The sequence below is a fragment of the Phodopus roborovskii genome, unplaced genomic scaffold (genome assembly GCF_943737965.1).
Source record: "Phodopus roborovskii unplaced genomic scaffold, PHOROB, whole genome shotgun sequence".
NCBI lineage: Eukaryota > Metazoa > Chordata > Mammalia > Rodentia > Cricetidae > Phodopus > Phodopus roborovskii.
In genome coordinates, this window is record NW_026126448.1 from 14,316,443 (window position 1) to 14,334,393 (window position 17,951).

General features: G+C 48.0%; 2 protein-coding genes across 4 annotated transcripts in view; both read left to right on the forward strand.

Annotated features, from left to right (window-relative positions):
• Nucleotides 1-4,879: 4,879 nt before the first annotated feature.
• On the forward strand, nt 4,880-7,036 carry Lsm10 (LSM10, U7 small nuclear RNA associated). Of its 2 annotated transcripts, none has more exons than XM_051188765.1 (2): nt 4,880-5,004; nt 6,309-7,036. In XM_051188765.1, the coding sequence occupies exon 2, from the start codon at nt 6,333-6,335 to the stop codon at nt 6,699-6,701; it is 369 nt and encodes a 122-aa protein (XP_051044722.1). In that variant the 5' UTR covers nt 4,880-5,004; nt 6,309-6,332; the 3' UTR covers nt 6,702-7,036. The 2 variants fall into 2 exon arrangements, with proteins under 2 accessions (XP_051044722.1, XP_051044721.1); XM_051188764.1 differs by lacking the exon at nt 4,880-5,004 and adding an exon at nt 5,038-5,179.
• The window catches only part of Stk40 (serine/threonine kinase 40), a 41,778-nt gene continuing 30,568 nt past the window's right edge, over nt 6,742-17,951 (forward strand). The window contains exon 1 of one of the 2 annotated variants that reach the window (XM_051188750.1): nt 6,742-6,886. The gene's annotated coding sequence lies outside the window, so the exon portion shown is untranslated. Of the gene's footprint in view, nt 6,887-13,176; nt 13,379-17,951 lie in introns of those variants that run through there. The other variant, XM_051188749.1, reaches the window with a different exon arrangement.

Consider the following 17,951-nt stretch of genomic DNA (forward strand, 5'->3'; position numbering starts at 1 on the left):
TCTGATCAGTGTAAGATGGAATCTCAGAGTGGTTTTGATTTGCATTTCCCTGATGACTAAGGATGTTGAGCATTTTCTTAAGTGTCTTCCTACCATTTGAGATTGTTCTGCTGAAAATTCTGTTTAGATCTGTACCACATTTTTAAATTGGATTATTTGATAGTTTGATGTCTAATTTCTTGGGTTCTTTGTATAATTTGGAGATCAGCCCTCTGTCAAATGTGGGTTGGTGAAGATCTTTTCCCAGTCTGTAGGAAGCTGTTTTGTCTTGTCGACTGTCTGTGTTCTTTGCTTTACAGAAGCTTCTCAGTTTCAGGAGGTCCCATTTATTAATCGTTGCTCTCAGTGTCTGTGCTACTGGAGTTCTATTTAGGAAGTGGTCTAAAGACCCTGCGGTACCACTCTTGGGCATGTAACCAAAGAAGGCACATTCACACCACAAGGACATTTGCTCAACTATGTTCATAGCAGCATTATTCTAATAGCCAGAACATGGAAACAACCTAGATGCCCCTCAACTGAAGAATGGATAAAGAAAATGTGGTGCATTTACACAATGGAGTAATACTCAGTGGTAAGAAACAGTGACATCCTAAAATTCACAGGCAAATGGACAGAACTGGAAAAAAAAAAAATCCTGAGTGAGGCAACCCAAAACCAGAAAGACAAATATAGTATGTACTCACTCATAAGCGGATACCGGACATAAAACAAAAGATACCTACCCTACAGTCTACCACCCCAGAGTAGCTAAAACCCTCTTCCAGAAACAGATGGAAGCAGATGCAGAAACCCACAACTAACCATGGTGTGGTTGGGACAATATACGAGGCCACGGGCAGTGGGTCCAAGATTCTTTATAGAGAGATACCTCGCTCAACCTTGACACAGGGGTGTGGGGGTGGAGAGGTGCCTTGGTCCTGCCTCAATGAGATGATGGGATAGACTTACCCTCTTCATGGAGCAGGTGGGGAGTGTGGAGGCAGTGGAGGGATCAGGAGGAGAGAAGGGAGGGGGAACTGAAATTGGAATGTAAAAAATAAAAAATAAAAAAGTGGAGCAGGGACACAGGGTCTTACTTTGTCACCCTGGCTGGCCTAGAACTCACAGAGACCCACCTGTTCTTCATGTAACTGGGTTTTGCAACATGGTATAACAACACTAAAAAAAGAGAAAAGAACCAACAGACTGGGTATAGGGACACAGACCTGCAATCTAGCACTAACGGACAGAAGCAGGAACATTGGAGTTTAAAGCCAGCCTGGATTACATGAGACCCTGTATCAAAAAGAAATGGCAGAGCAGGGCATTGGAGTGGGGGGGGGGGGAGATGGCCCAGCAGTTAAGAACACTGGATACTGGATGCTCTTCCAGAGACCCAGGCTGGGTTTCCTAGCACTCTCATAGTGGCTCAGAACCATCTGTAACTCCAGTTCTGGGGGATCTGACACCCTCTTCTGGCCTCCTCAGGTGCTGTACAAGCACAGTGGACATACACATAAAGATAGAGCCCTGCCATCAGCTCTGAAGGTAGGATACCTGGCTTAGCAGTGGACTCCCAGCAGCTTACTGCACGGATAAGACTCTGACCTAGATTGTGATGGGAATAGTTCTCCTTTCTTTTTTGTTTTCTCTTTGTTTTTCAGGAACTTGGAAGCCACTCACCCTGGTTGAAACCACCAGTCCTCCCCCTGGACCTGTGCAAGTGTCTGGTAGATGACATTTGAATTTGGACCAAACTCCACAAAACAGGAAAGCTTGGGAATTTTCTAAGCAGGTATCTTGTGAGCCAGGAAATCTGATCACCCCTGTGCAGTACACAAGTCATTTCACGTCTTTTCCCCCCAGTTGCTTTCCCTACAGGTGAAGTCATCCTATCTTTGGAAGGCAGGTTTGAGAGTGGGGGACTCTGTCTCATATTTGGATGCCCCATGAATAAGCATTTTCTTTTCCCAAAACTCATAATTTCAGTGCTCGGCCTAACACACAGTGAACAAAGTAGGCCTGACTCGGTAACAATATGATCAGATAGAGAAGGGAAGGGACAGCAAAGTGGCCTGTGAACACAGTCCCAGTCAGTATTTGGGAGGCAGAGAACAGAGAATCAGGTTCAAGGTCTTCCAGGACATAATGAATTCAAGGCAGCATGGGCTACAGGAAACTTATTTTCAAAGCAAAAATCTCACTAAAAACAAATAACTTACTTTTTAAGACGTTATTTATAATACAAATAATAACAATCCAGAGACAGATATTGGGGCACAAGCTGAGGATCAGAAAAGCAAAGCAGCCAAGCCACTAGAGAGCTCTTAGGCTGGGGAAATCTGTCCTCAACGTGGCTGGAGACTAATTCCCAAGACTGAATGCTGAATACTGAATGCCAGCTCCTTAGACCCTGCTCCTGTCTTATATACTCTCTCGTGCTGGGATTAAAGGCATAAGCTGTTTCTCTTTTAGACTGATTCATTCTCCTGTAGCCCTGGGTGACCTTGAACTCACAAAGCTCCATTTGCTTCTGTCTTCTGAGTCCTGGGATTAAAAGTGTGTGCCACCACTGCCTGGCCTCTAAGGCTGTAGCTAGCTTTGCATTCTGATCTCTAGGCAAGCTTTATTAGATCACAAACAATATATCAGCACAGTTATTTTCCATCCAAGAGTGGTGGTGCAAACCTGTAATCCTAGCATTTGGGAGGCAGAGGCAGGCAGATCTCTGTGACTTTGAGGCCAGCCTGGTCTACAGAACATGTTCCAGGACAGCCAGGACTATATAGAAAGACCCTGTCTCAAACCCCGCCCTCGTAAAAAATGAAAGAAGAGCACTCACTGCTCTTGCAGAGAAACTGAGTTAGATTCCCAGGACTCACATCCATCAAGAAACTTACAACAGGCTCAAAAAGCTAACTCCAGGCCCAGGGGATCAGATACCCTCTTTTGACCTCTGTGACTAACACACACACACACACACACACACACACAGAGAGAGAGAGAGAGAGAGAGAGAGAGAGAGAGAGAGAGAGAGAGAGAGAGTTTGTTTTGTTGTTTTGTTTTTCGAGACAGGGTTTCTCTGTAAAGCTTTGGAGCTCTGTAGACCAGGCTGGACTCAAACTCAGAGATTCGCCTGCCTCTGCCTTCCGAGTACTGGGATTAAAGGCGTGTGCCACCAACACCCCCACACACAGTTTTTAAGTAAAGATGTTATTTTTAGGAACTGGAGAAATGGCTCAGCTGTTAAGATCACAAACTGCTCTTTCAGAGGACCTGAGTTCAGTTCCCAGGACGCACGTCCATGCACGTCAGGTGGTTATAGTCACCTTTGCCTGTCCACAGCTCCTGGGAATTGATGCTGCCTTCCGAATTCTGAGGGCAGTCACCTCTCATATGTGGCATACCTTCACACAGACACATAAATAGGTGAAATAAATCTGCGAGGCAGTGGTGCATGCTTTTAATACCAGTACTCAGGAAGTAAAGCAAGCAGATCTCAGTGAATTCTAGGCCAGATTGGTCTACAGAGTGAGTTCCAGGACAACCAGTGCTACACAAAGAAACCCTGTCTCAAAAAAACAAACAAACAAATAAAAAAACCAAAAACAAAAGCCCAAAACAAACCAAAAAGCAAAACCAAAGAAAATTTGTAAAACTTAAAATAATTCTTACTAGATTTTATTTTTAATTGTTAGTTACAGGCAGTTGTAAGATGGGCCAAACTTTGGTCATCTGCAATAGTATAAGGTCTTAATGTAAGCATTGCCAAGGGCTTGGATGGACAGGGATGCTAAGTGTTACAGCTCAGATGGAAAAGTATTCTGGGGAAGCCAAGGACTACCACAGGTCACAGTAAGCATAGCAGTTTACAGCTCTGCTCCAGGGAAAGGCTTCCCCAGTGAAGTTGTTACATTTCAGCTCCAGTCTCCCAGAGTGTAACAACTCTGCTTCACTAAGGGGAAGTTGTTACTTATCGCCTCCCCTCCATTCTAGCAAGGAAAGTTTCACCCAAACCTCATTCAAGAAATGTATTGGGAGGAAAGAATCCAGGAGTGTGTCTGCCCTCTGCCAGGGAGAAAGGAGACACCCAGAGAGCCAGAAGCCGAACAGGCACAGGGTTTATATAGGGCTTCTTTAGGGGCAGAGTTTTTCCAGGGAGATTTCCAGGGTAGGGATTTCAATCCCTGAGCTCAGATTGGCTAGATCTCTTGCTCAGGGATTGTTTGATTTTTCTGCTCAGGTCAGATTTTGCTGTTTTCAGGGGGGAAGGTGTGTTTCTTTTACTGGTCTTTTGTTTTTGCTTTTGTTTTTTTGTTTTTTTTTTTTTTTTTGTTTTGTTTTGTTTTTATTTTTGTTTTTTCCTTTTGAATCTAATTTTAGGGCCAGGTTATATTTCTTTCACTGGCTCTGATTCTAGGGACAAAGTGGTATGTTTCTTTGGCACTGGTTTCAGGGTCAGGGTGAGTTTCTTTGGCTCTGGTTGCAGGACTGAAGTGTGTTTCTTTGGATCTGCTCAGGGTATGTTTCTTTGGCTGGCCCCTTTCCCTTACATTTTATTGCCAAAGTTTAGCAGCTAAACCACCATAGTCCTGTGTTTTCCTTTTTGATACAAGGTTTATCTATGTAGCCCTTGCTGTCCTGGAACTCTGTATGCAAACCAGACTGGCCTCGAACCCACATAAATCCACTTGCCTCTGCCTCTGGAGTTGTTGGAATGAAGGATTGCGCCACTACGCCCGCATACATTCCCACATTTTTAATCAGGACGTTTATCTTTTCTTTTTCCCCCGGATTATTTTCGTACGGATGCACTCCCCCACGCAGAGTCATCAGCTCAGCAAGCCATTAAATGCCACAACTCCAAGCCCCCAGCCTACACAGGTGGGAAAGCAGACAGAGAAGGAGGAAAGCGGTGGGGTGTGCGGCGCGCAGCCTCTTGGGACTTGTAGTCCGTGGCCTGCGAGGCGCGTGCTCTGCGGTGCTTGGGCTCCCCGGTTGCCATGGCTTCTCTGAGCTGAGGTGGGTGACGCAGCTTGACGCGGGCGGGCTTTGGCTGCGTCGCGCGCGGAAGGCGGAAGGCTTCACGCGGTGGGTCGAGCAGTCTACTGTGGGGACCAGGGCGCGCTGAGACCCAGGCGGCCTCTTCCCTTGGAGCACTGGCTGCGGACTCTTCTTCCCAAACCCCTTACGCGCGGTGAGGAGAGGAGAGGGGAGCGCTCGGCACCCAGTTCCCCGGGTGGAACTAACAAGCTTGACTGCTAGTGGCAAGCCCCAGGCCTCTCTTCCTGGAAGTGGCAGAATCAGAGTTAAAGTCTGAACCTGTCTGCAAGTCTCAAGACTGTTCTTTGGATTTTGTTTGTTTTAAAGCCGGGTGTCACTCTGTAAACCAGACTGGTCTAGAACTCCGATATCCGTCTGCCTCTGGCTCTTGGGTGTTGGGATTAAAGGCTAGATTTGGTTTTTGTTTTTTTGTTTTTGTTTTTTTCTCGAAACAACGTCACACTCCATTGTCCAGGTTGACCTGGAGCTCACGATGTAGTTCAGGCCAACTTGGAACTCAGGGTGCCCTACTGCCTCAGCCCTTTAGATTGAGAGTATTAGAGTATTACAAGTGTGCACCACCATGCTTGGCTAGATTACATATTAACAGGTCCCTGGCAGAAAGGACATGCATAAACGACAATTTACATTGGAATTATCTGGGGGAGCTTTTAAAGAATAATATAAAATGAGTACAGTGAGGCAGACCTCTAATCCAGGCACTGGAGAGGCAGAGGCAGGAGCATCTCGTTGAGTTCCAGGCCAGCCTGGTCTGCAAATCTGAGTTCCAGGAAGTCAGAACTATATAGAGAGATCCTATCTCAAAATAATTTAAAAATAGGATACCTTGCACAATGTGGTGGTACACACTTAACTCCAGCACTTGTGAGGGAGAAGCAGGTGGGTCTTTGTAAATTCCAGGCCATACTGGTTTACATATCAAATTCCAAGCAAGTTGTGGTGTCTACACCTTTAATCCCAGCACTTGGATAGAACTCTGAGTTCAAGGTCAGCCTAGTCTACAGAGTTAGTTCCAGAACAGCCAGAGCTTCACAGAGAAACCCTGTCTGGAAGAGTGGGGTGGGGTGGGGAGAGCAAACAACAGTACAAAACAAAAACTCTGGGCCTCTCCTGGTCAGCCAACTGAATCTAGATCTCTGGCATGTGTGGGATGTGGTGTGGAGGCCAGGACAGGTGGTGCCAGTGCAGAATAAGGCCTCTGGACCACTAGCGTGGAGTTAAGATAGCGTGAGTTACATCTATCTATGTTCTCCTGCCCACAGAGAGCAGCCAGCCAATGTGGAACGATGGCACTGAGCCACTCCGTGAAGGAGCGAACCATCTCTGAGAACAGTCTGGTCATCCTGTTGCAGGGCCTCCAGGGCCAGATAACCACCGTGGACCTTCGAGATGAGAGTTCGGCCCGAGGACGAATTGACAACGTTGATGCTTTCATGAACATCCGCCTGGCCAATGTCACCTATACCGACCGCTGGGGACATCAAGTTGAGCTGGATGACCTCTTTGTGACAGGTCGTAATGTACGGTATGTCCATATCCCAGATGATGTGAACATCACTGCCACCATCGAGCAGCAGCTGCAGATCATCCATCGTGTGCGTAACTTTGGTGGCAAGGGTCAAGGTCGACGAGAGTTTCCCTCCAAAAGGCTGTGAGGCCGTGTCCTCATTGAACTTCCAGCACCACCTCAGGGTCCTCCAGTGTTCTGAGCCAACTCCCTGCCGTCCTTCCCTACCAGTGACCTGGTATCTGAGAGACACTTGTCACAGCTGCCTTTCATAGGGTTCCACTTTGCAGACACATTCTGGGACCCAGAATTCCTTCTGTCTGTGGCCTTGGGGTAGGTGACAATCCCTCTTTTTTGATCATTTGCATCTGGAATCTCCATTTACGGACTGACCAGTGAGGATTACTGTGTTTGGAGTGAATCAGCTTTAACTCCCCACTTCTCTTGGCATTTGTTTTTCTCATAAAACCAAACTTGGATACATCTAAGTCTCTGCCTGATGCTGCCTGGTGTACACTGGGCCCCTTGTGGCTCCTGTGTAATAGCAGAGTGCAGGTTCCAAGCTGGGATGCACATCAAGATTGCCTAGAATGTGGTCCAAGCAGTAGGAGTTTAGGTTTCCCAGGTATCATGAAGAAATCTAGTAGGAATGCTCGTGTGCAGTTAGGTGCAAAGTGGCCTTTCCTTTGAGAGTCCTTGGAGAAGAGGCTGTTGTAAGGAGCTGTTTCCTGAAGCTGAGAGTCTAGTATACATTGGGGTCCTCTCCTTAGGCTAGAGAGTTCAGCTAACAAAAAATCAGTCCCAGCCAGGCATAGTGGCTCACAGGTATAATCCTGGCTCTCAGGAGGCGAAGGCAGGAGGACCAGCCTGGGCTGGGTCAGAAAAGAAACAAAAGTAGGCCAATTGTGGTTGTGTTTACCAGTAGCATTTGCTGAAGAAGGCTGAGGCAGGAGGTTCACAGTTTGAAGCCAGCCAGGGCTACACATTTCAGCCAGGAGTGGTGGTGCACACCTTTAATCCCAGTACTCAGAGGCAGGCAGATCTCAGCGACTTTGAGGTCGGCCTGACCTGTAGAGTGAGTTCCAGGAGATTGAAGGCTACACAGAGAAACCTGGTCTTGAAAAACAAAACAAAAACAGTTCAAGAAGAAAGAAAATGGTCGAGGGAGTAAAAGAGACAGAAAGGGAGTGAAAACTGCCAGTGCAAAGATCTTGAGGTGGGGAAGCTTGGGGTGGACTGCAGTTCTGTGTCTGTCTAGGATGAGAAGGTCAGGTGGGCCGAGAAGTTAGGAGAAGTAAACTCCGTGAAGCTGTGTGAAAGACCTGGTTACAGTTTCAATTGAGAGGAGGCCTTGCTGGAGATTGAACCTAGGGTCTATGCTAAGCACAAAGACTTACAAGCTGGATACACCTCAACAAAGTAAAATTTGTTGCCTGGGCTTGATGGCACACAACTTTAATCCCAGCACTCGGGAGGCAGAGGCAGGCGGATCTCTGTGAGTTCAAGTCCAGCCTGGTCTACAGAGTTCCAGGACAATACAGAGAAAACAAACAACAAAAAAGTAGAATGTGTTTTCTTTAACTCACTCTACTTCTGTTTTGCCCACTTCAGAAACTTAATGATCAATCCCCTTATTTTCTCTATTTGGATCCTATGGTCTTCCCTTCATTTGGGGCCATCTAATTAGCATTCCATCCATTAAGGTTCTGTGGTTGATATCCACCTTCAAAGGTTGCTGCTCCCTGACCAGAAGAACCCTTCATCAGTCACTCCTGACTCAAATGTTAGGGTTATTTTATTTTTTGAGACAAGGTCTCACATGTAGCCCTGACCATCATGGAACTTAATGTGTAAACCAAGCTGACCTCATACTCAGAACTCCGCCTACCTCTGCCTCCTGAGTTTGGGGAATTAAAGACAAGCACCACATCCATGAGTGTTCTGCCTACATGTATGTACAGGTACTGTGTATGTATCTTGTGTCTTTGGAGATCAGAAGGCAGCATTGGCTACCCTGGAACTGGAGTTATGGATAGTTGTGATCCATTGTGTAGGCACTGGGAACTAATCTGGGTTCTGTGTGAGAGCAACTCACACAGAACTGCTGAGCTGTCTCCCAGCACAGACTTGTTTGTTGTGCTTTGTTTTGGAGACAGTTTGTAGCCTTCACTCTCCTGGAACTCAATCTACAGACCAGGCTGGCCTTGAACTCAGAGATCCATTTGGCTCCTTTCTTTTAAAGACAGTTTCTCTCTGTAGCCCTGGCTAGCCTGGAATTCATGTGGACCAGATTGGCCTCCAATTCACTGCTTCTACCCCTGCTTGTGAAGTGCTGGGATCAAAGGCAATCTCCACCACAGCAGCGTTAGATTATTGTTTGTTCATTTTTTGAGATAGTCTCAAGTGTCCTAACCTGGCCTTGAACTCCTCATCTTCCTGCTTCCACCTCCCAAGTGATGGTGTTGCAGGATCATACCATTGTATGCAGCTTAGGTGTCAGGTTCTTTTTTGCTCTCCTCAGGTTCTGTTAGGCCAGAGAAGTTCTTGGATCTTAGATCAGTTAGGTCAGATGCAGCCCACAGCTCCAGAGCTACATCTCTCTGGAGGGTCTTGTTGCCTCACAGAGGGAAATGAGCTCACTCCTGTCTCCTGGCAGCCCCTGAGTCCCAGCTGTGCTTTCTCTCTCTCTCTCTCCCTCTCTCTCTCTCTCTCTCTCTCTCTCTCACTCTCCCTTTCCTCTCTTCTCTCTCCTCTATCCCTCTCTCCCCCTCCCTCTCCTCTCTCTCCCCCGTCTCTCCTCTTTCTGCCTTTTCTATCTCTCTCTCCTCTCTCTCTCACGCACACACACATCGGTTTAAGGCTCCCACATCTTACCTTTTCCATGATCTTCTAAATTTGTTTCTATATAGAAATTTTTCCTTTCCTACTTGAAGGCTGGGCTTTTGGAATTCAGAAACTGAAACTAAAATAGTGTCTACATTCTGTTGTGTCTTCATTTCCCTGAGGTAACAAATGGAGAGTGGCCTAGCTGTGAACAAGAGGGACCCAGGAACACCGAGGAAAAGATTTCAGTGTGTTTCAAGATGGCATTGGGGTCTAGATTGCCATGGCATTTGCTCAAGCTTTCACATCCACCTTTCCTGCAACTAAAGTGGGGGCCCCATTGATGGTAGTGCCCCAAGAACTCTAAATGCCCAAGCAACATTGTTCATACCCATCTTTCATTCTTGGAGAGAATTCGGGGGAAGAAGGTACTGTTAGCAGGGAGGAGTCCACCGAAGCTCAGAAAGCTAATTGGGCATATAGCTTAGAAGCCCACTCAGCATGGCTGAGCAGGTGGGACTTAAAGCAATCTAGTGAGCTCTAGTCAGACAAGTCTGGCTAAAGGGCCAACAAAGGTAGCAAGGGCCCTTGAAGTTCTTTCTCATTAATGTTCCAGAAGGACCAGAGATCCAGTGCAGTGCTTGAAGACTGGTGAAAGCGATTTAGACTCTGCAAGGTGGTCCTGCTCTATAGCTGACTCTGGCCCTGTAAAGAAAGCAGCTAGGCATGGTGGCACATGCCTTTAATCCTAGTGCTCTGAGGCAGGTGGATTTTGAGTTCAAGGCCAGCCTGGTCTGCCTACACAATGAGTTCTAGTAAGATCCTGTCTCCCAAGTTGGGGTAGGGGGGTTGTTAACAAGGAATAGGATAAAATGACCTTCAGAGGTAAGGTCATATTTTTTTTTGGTGGGAGGTGGGGGTTGAGACAGGGTCCCTTTGTGGCTTTGGAGCCTGTCCTAGGACTAGCTCTTGTAGACCAGGCTGGTCTCTAACTCACAGAGATCCTCCTGCCTCTGCCTCCCAAGTGCTGGGATCAAAGGCATGCGCCACCACCACCCTGAAAGGTCAGTTCTTAAAAGTTTTTAAAGGTGGAAAGGCTAAAGAACCATGGACCCAAGAAGAAACAGTCCCAAAGAAGGAGGGAACTCTTCCCCAGCCCGTGGTCAAGTTAAATGCTGCACTGGGCTGTATAGTGGTGGTCAGAAGCAGTCACTGCCAATGTGCCCTGTGTTGGGAGCTTGCTGAGTTCCACAGGGACAGAGCTGCCATCACCCTGTGTATTAGCAGCCTCATCAGGTACATGTACAAAATGATGTGCTCCAAGTGAACAACAGAGTGGGAAATTGAAGTCAGGCCTGCGTAGTACCAGAGTCCATAAACTTTCTTGTTTGTTTTTAATACGTGGTCTCATGTAGCATAAGCTGTCTTTGAATTTATTGTGAGGCCAAGGATGCTTTCACCTCCTGAAACACTGGGATTGCATGCCAGGTTTACTGCAATACTAGAGGTGGGACTTGGAGCTTCATGCATACCAAGGCCAGCATTATAGCATCTGGGCTACATCTCAGCCATCATCTACCCTTGATAGACCACTATATCTGGTGGATGCAGGCCTGTAATCCAAGCTGCTGGGCAAATTGGGGCAGGTTACCAGTACAAGGCCAGCTAGTATTACTGACTGAATGGAGAGCCAGCCTGAGCAACTTATTGAGACTGTTTCAAAAACAAAAGCAGTGGAAATAAAGCCCATCGGTGAAGTATCTGCCTACATAGAAGAGGCCATAGGTTCAGTCCCAAGCGCCAAAACAGCAGAAACAAACACCAAACCTTGCCATACACAGGCCCTGGAATTTGGACACAGAGAAGTTAAAAAGCAGCCACTAAGGAGAGCTGGGGTTCTGAAGCATGAAGAAGCTTCTGGGGATGAGGTCTTCTGCCCTCCTTCTGTGATAGTCCAATCTGCCTATACCTTGTCAAGAAGCCATTTTGAGCTGTTGTGACAGGTGTCTCGGTATTACGGCAGCACCATCTGTCAGTGAGCCGGAGTTGGAGAGCCAGCAGGAGACTGTCACCATGCATGTATGTCCCAGAGAGCCTTGAGTTGGTGTCCTGATGACAGTTTTTTTTTTTTTTTAAATCTCTGGCTGGCAAGTTTAGTTTCTATTTCTTACCCTCTTTCCCCTCCTCTGCTTTGTGGGGAAAAAAAAAATCCTCTATTTTGAGTCAGCCAAGAGTCTACAGGGAGTGGGGATGGTGGTGTCAGCACCCAGTGATTGATCTTACTGATAATTAGAGATCTGGAAAACCCAAAACTCATTCCTGTCAGAGGAGTCAGGGCTTCCGGAGTCCTTAGTCTTTCCCCTTTGTCAGAGAGAGGAGCAAAGTGGGCCTGGCTCCGGGATGCATGCCTTTGGGTCATGCGCCTCACAGAGGTTCCCTAACTGAGATCAGTGGGCATTTATAGGGTGTGGTGAGCCGGATCTGAATCTCACTGGGCCTTCACAGAGATGGTGTGATGTGTTATATCTCCATTTGCACAGCCAGGATTTGCACTTGTTACCTAGCATGTAAGTGATACAACTACGATTCAAACTCTAGCCTTTTGGAATCCACCAAACTTTCGTCAAACCTCAGCCCAACCATAATTGGCTGAGTGTCATTGCAAAGGTTACGCCCCTCTCTGGGCACTAGCTCCGGCAACTGTAAGCAGGTCTCTAAAGTGCTTCACTTTGCATAAGAAATGACCTGGGGAGCTGCACTGATTACTATTGTCATTCAGCCTTATCTACAGTTCAGTAGCCACCAAGCATTCAAAGGGACTAAGAAAGGGATATTGGTTGGGACAGCTAGACTTCATTAAGACCAGCCTTCATGTCCCGGCAATACCTTGTTGAGATGACAAATGCATGCTTAACCCTGGCAGAGCATAGGCGGGGCCACGTGTTTATACTCGTGAATACAGAATGACCCGGAGAAGAGGAAAAAACAGAGAGGCATCAAGCACCTCTGTTAACGCCGCGACAAAGGAGTGGGACTATGGCCGCTGGTATCGCCACCGAGTCCTTCTGGCTACTTCTACATGGCAGTGGAGGGAAGCCAGGCTTTCCGAGGGCCCCCAGTGAGTCACCAGACTGATGCAATCCCTTTAAAGGGCTCATCTGCTGGTGCAAGAAGCTGATTCATGGAGGGCGTGGTTGCTGGAAAAGGAGAAAGGGACGGAAACTGCCAGGAGGGAGTGAGGTAGCTAGCCGGCTGAGATCGATCACTGGAACTCTTCACTGTAATCTCCCTGAACAAGACTCTAGGAATGTTCAGGGTGAACTTGGCCATCCTCGGGGTTTCTAAAGAGCGAGCCTAAAGTGAAATGAATTGTGGGCGTAGTGACAGCATTCCTGTCTTCTCTTGAACCCAACCTAAGCGCTTTATCGCACAGATCTTCAAAGGCCGAGAAATGGGGATCAAGAAAATGCCGCTTTTCTAATGAATGCAGTACAGTTGGCGATTCTTGCAGCTACTAGAGATGTTCCCAACCCCAGCCAAGCGAGCGTAGGGTCGGCAAGGTTCTGCAGAGCCAAAGGCTGGGAGGCGCCTCCGTTCCAGCCCCCATGGATGTAGATTAGTAGTAAGAACCGCCCCCTGGCTGTCCAATCGTTTTACAGATTTGGACCCAGATTTCACCTAGAACCAATCGGCGACCTTATCTGGGCCTCCTGCCTGAAGGCTTCCGCCCGTCCTCAAGATGGCGGCCCAAACCTAGAGTGAGGCGAGGGGGCGGGGGGAGGGGCCGCGGGACGATGCGTCACTTCCGTTGTCAGGTGGCGGCGCCGCAGCCATGGAAGGAGGCGGCGGCAGCAGAGGCTGCGGCTCTGGTGGCTGCGCTGGGAGGCAGCGGTGAGTGGCTCCCACGCCCCCGGCCCGGCCCCGGCCACCGGGACGGAGAGCCGAGCAGCCCCGGCTCCGGGCTGCGGACTATGGGCGAGAAGCGCTGAACCCCCGGGAAAGGTGAGTCCGGGGTCCCGGGACTCCGACCGAGCCGGGTGGGGGCTGAGTGCCGGCGGGGCGGGCCTCGGTGACCGTAGCGGAGGGACCCCGGTGACAGCTCGAAGCTGTTCAGAGCGACGAAAAAGGCCCTAGCGAATGCTCCCTCCGCCGTCGGGGGTCTGTCCTTCCCGGCGGCGGGGGCGGCGGCCGCCGGGAGCCTGGGTCTTCGCCGCAGCCCTGGGGAGTGGGCACTACCCGCCTTGCCCAGACCCTCTCAGACTGTCACTGACGCTCGGGGCCTTTGACCCGCGCTGAGTTTCCCCCTAAAGAGACCCTCTCCTCGCCATGCTTCTCTCCTGACCTAGAGAGTGACTTGAAAGTTAGGACGAGTCCCCAGGGAGAGCCAGCCAAGGCTTTCCTCCCTGAGCCCTCACCCGTTGGCACCGACACCATCGCTGCTGGGGAATTTTCACATCCTGGGCGGCGTTCAGGTGCGAGTCACAGCTACCTGCTTGCCAGATCCACGTTGGGCCGGTCTTCACCGTGGGAGAGAGCTTGCTGTGGTCAGTGTTTCACCTGCCGTCCTGCTCAGGCCCGCCCATTCCTACGCCGTCGGCTCCACCTTTCAACCTTGGATAGGAGCTTTCGGATTCCCGGTGGCTTCTCTGCGCTCCCCCCCCCCCCCAGGTTGTTGGCGGAAGGAAGAGATGACAGCCGCCTTCAGTGGCAGGATAGACTTTGCTCCGTTTTAAGTCACTGAAGGAAACCGGTTGGCTTTGCTAGTTTGAGAATCATTGAGGAAGAGGGTAGTCATGCTGGGCTGGGCACCTTTCCCTCTTGGCTGAGTAGTTTTGCATGAGATAAGGAAGAGCAAAATCGTAGGGCCCAAAGAGGCCCTATTTGTAAACAGTGCTGGGAGTTCCTCCTGCCCTCCTTAATGCCTCTGTTCTGCCAGTTGTTTGTAGATTAGACAGACCTGCCAGGGATGGTCTTCGCTCATTCATTCGTTCATTCATTCATTCGTTCGTTTGTTCATTCCTTCAGTCTTCACATAACAAAAGGGTCTTGCCTAAATCCATGCTCCCTAAATCCTGGAATCAAAGATGTGTGCCACCATGCCCCATTATTCCCTAAGTTCAAATTATGGTGCAGCAGCTTTCTGGTTGTGTGACCTTGGACCCTTTGTATCAGTGTCCTCATTTGGAAAACATCTGTAATGATAAAGAATTATTATGGAGAGTTAACAACACATAATAAAGGGATTCTTAACTGAACTAGCTCACTGTCTAGTTAAAGGAAACTGACCTGCAAGTGGATAGTTGAAATGTGATCTACAAAAGCAGCAGGAACTGAATGCTGAGGGGGCCCGGTAAGGGCAGCTGCTAGCTCAGTCTGGGATGTGGAAGCTGGAGTGGAGGGATGCCCTCAAGAGTGGACAGTGGTGATAGGAGTCAGGTCTAGAATGATAGGTGGGATGGGGGAGCGGATCTTAGCCAGGTAAGAATAAAGTGGAAGATGCTGTATGGAGAGAATTACAGAGAGACAGAGATAGGCAGGCAATTTGAGTTTATTTCAGAAACCTCAGCTTGTTCAGAATAGTGGTATGGAAGCTCACATAGTACAAAGTGATGCAAAATAAGTTGATGAGGATGTGAACATCTATCTTATTGATAGTTTGAGACTTCATGCCCAGTGCAATCAGAGGCTAGTAAAAAGCTTTTAGCTGAGGACTAGATCCATGTTTCAGACAGCGTTCTTCTCTGTGCAAGAGAGGCGAAGAGCTGGAGGGTGAAAGAGCTAGAGACCTTGTCAGAGACCACCTCACTTCTCTAAGAGGAGAGCTGGCATAGGCATAAAGGGTCTGTGTTGAGTAGGCACCATTGGCAGCCAGTGCTAGGTGGCTAACCCTTTGCAGTGTCTGGCACATGTGCCCTTTTCTTTCTGATATTTCAGGTTGCCTAAGGCTTCCCTCTCAGAAGGCCAGCTGTAAGGGGTGTTACATTCTCACTCTTGTGCCTTTAATGGATAAGGCAGTAGGTTGTAGAGGTTAAGAGCTTGCTTGGCTCAAGCAGATCTGGTTCTAATTCCAGCCCTGCTAGCCACTCGGGGCTACATAGTCTCTCTATGCCCAGATTTCTCATTGTAAAAAGAAACAGTAGGACTACCTCCCCAGAAGGACAGTGGGGAGGATTAAGATAGATGTTGCAGGGTTAGTTAGTGCTTGGCATGCACTGACTGGGTAGTAAATGCTTAGCAAACGGTAGTTTTCATTGCCTGCTGCTGGAGAGATCTGGGAACTACTTGAAGGCTGTTCACTGGAACTAGAGTTGTATCCCTTTGAGCTGTCAGGACTGTCCTGAGGGGTTATGAGAGCACTGCATTTTATTGTATTGTAGGGACTTGACCAGTCTGTATAGAAGCAATGCACATTCAGCTCTTTTATAAAACCTTTTTAAAAAGTAGAAGCAGGGCTAGGCATAGTAGCACTGGAAGGCAAAGGCAGGTGTGTGTCCCGCCTGTTGTACCTAGTGAGTTCTAAGACAGTTAAGGCTACATAAAGAGACCTTGTCTTCCCTGGCAGTGGTAACACACACCTTTGATCCCATCACTCTAGAGACAGGCAGGTAGATCTCTGTGAGTTCAAGGCCAGTCTGTTCTACAGAGCAGTTCAGGATAGCCAGAAATACACACAAACCCTGTCTGGAAAAACCAAGAGAGAGAGAGAGACTGAGACTCTGTCTTAACCCTACCCCAACCCCCAGAAAAGTAGAACTGCTGAGAAATAAAGTTGTTTTGTTTTGGCCTTTTGAGCAGGGTCTCTCTGTGTTGCCCAGGCTGGTTTCAAATTTGTGTTGATCCTCCTGCCTCCGCCTCACTTGTACTGGGATTACATACTTGCATCTCCAAGTTTGGCTGATAAACAGTAGTATGTTTGTTTTGGTTTTATTTTGTTTTTCAAGACAGGATTTCTCTGTGCATACTAGGCTGGAACTCACTCTTTAGACCAGGCTGGCCTCGAACTCAGAGATTCTCCTGTTTATGACTCCTGAGTGCTGAGATTAAAGGTGTGCGCCACCACTACCCAGTGATAAATAGCATTTTAAAGTATGAACTGGGGAAAATGTATGTTAAGTTCTCTGGAGTCCCCACTAATGAGCCTGGTCTGGCACCTGAGTTAGCATCTTCAGGACACATCACATTTGATGTATGTGTGGTGCATCAGGTATGTGTATGTGTACATACTTAGGTATATAGTGGTTCAAAGTAGAGTGTCTTTGCTGTACACTTGTGAATTCCCCCCATATGACTGTCATATGATGGGTACAGGGACAAGGAAGAGGCGAGAACAGACTCAGCTGTAGAGGAGGATGTGTCCAGTGGAGATAGACGCCCCGGATGCAGTGGCACTTGCATAGACAGGCATTGGGGAATCTTTCCCAGAAGTCTTTGCAGTATGAAGTACAAATCAAGGGAACAGAAGGAATGAGTTGTCTGGGGATGAGGACAGTGAGGAAAAGTTTGAGAGCCTTCAGAACTTTGAGGAGTGGATGGTTTTCTGGGGTTCTGTAAAGAACTTTCAGCAGTGGGAGCAGTATGACACAGGGGTGTGTGTGTGTGTGTGTGTGTGTGTGTGTGTAAGAGAGAGAGAGAGAGAGAGAGAGAGAGAGATTATATCATAGAATGCTGCAGGACATGCTGGAGAGGTAAGTAGGCACCCAGTGAGCATGCTCCAGCTTTGTTATTCTGTTGGTGCCTGCATGCTGGAGACACATTAAACCTTCATCTTCCAAAGAACCCTTTGGCTTCAGAAGAACGATGGACTAGGGAGAGTGAGTGCTGCAGTAATCACAGTAAGGCTAGTGGGGGCTTGGACCAGGGCAACTGAGAAGGGGGATTGCCATGAGTTCAAGTCCGGCTAAAGGGCAACAGTCTGAAGAAATAAAATAGTGTATAGGAAGGTGGGGAAAAAAAAGAATATGATCAAAATATATTATATAAATCTCTTAAAAATAAAATTTGAAAGTCTAAGGATGTTGGTAGAGTGTTGTTAGCTCTGTTAGTAGAGTGCTTGTTTGGCATACATGGAACCCCTAGTTCAGTCCCTAACAGTATATGAAAATGGTGTACTGGTGCATGCCAGTAATTCAGCACTGGGGAGGTAGAGGCAGGAGGCTTATAAGTTGATTATTGTCTGCTACATAGCAAATTTGAAGCCAGCCTGTGATACACTAGACCTGTCTAAAAAGTGGCCTGAAGCAAGAGCACCCCCCCCCACACCTGCTCAAGTAAGATTGTAGCTTCAAGGTGGCCCCCAGACTATCCTACACATCTTCCCAAGCCCTGGAATCAAGAGCTAAGGGGGAGAGGCTACTGTTACATTCGTGGTTGACTTGCTATTTTAGAGATGTTTCCATTTATAGGGGTGCATTCTGTCATTCTAGGATACATGGTGCACCATCTTGAGTGTAACTGATTGAGCAGGCTTTTATCTGGACATTTTCAAATTATTTTTTGTTTGTGTGTGTGTGAGGTTGCATGAGTTTATGTCTATGGAGGTCAGAGTGTGTCAGACTTGGAGCTGGAGTTACAGGTG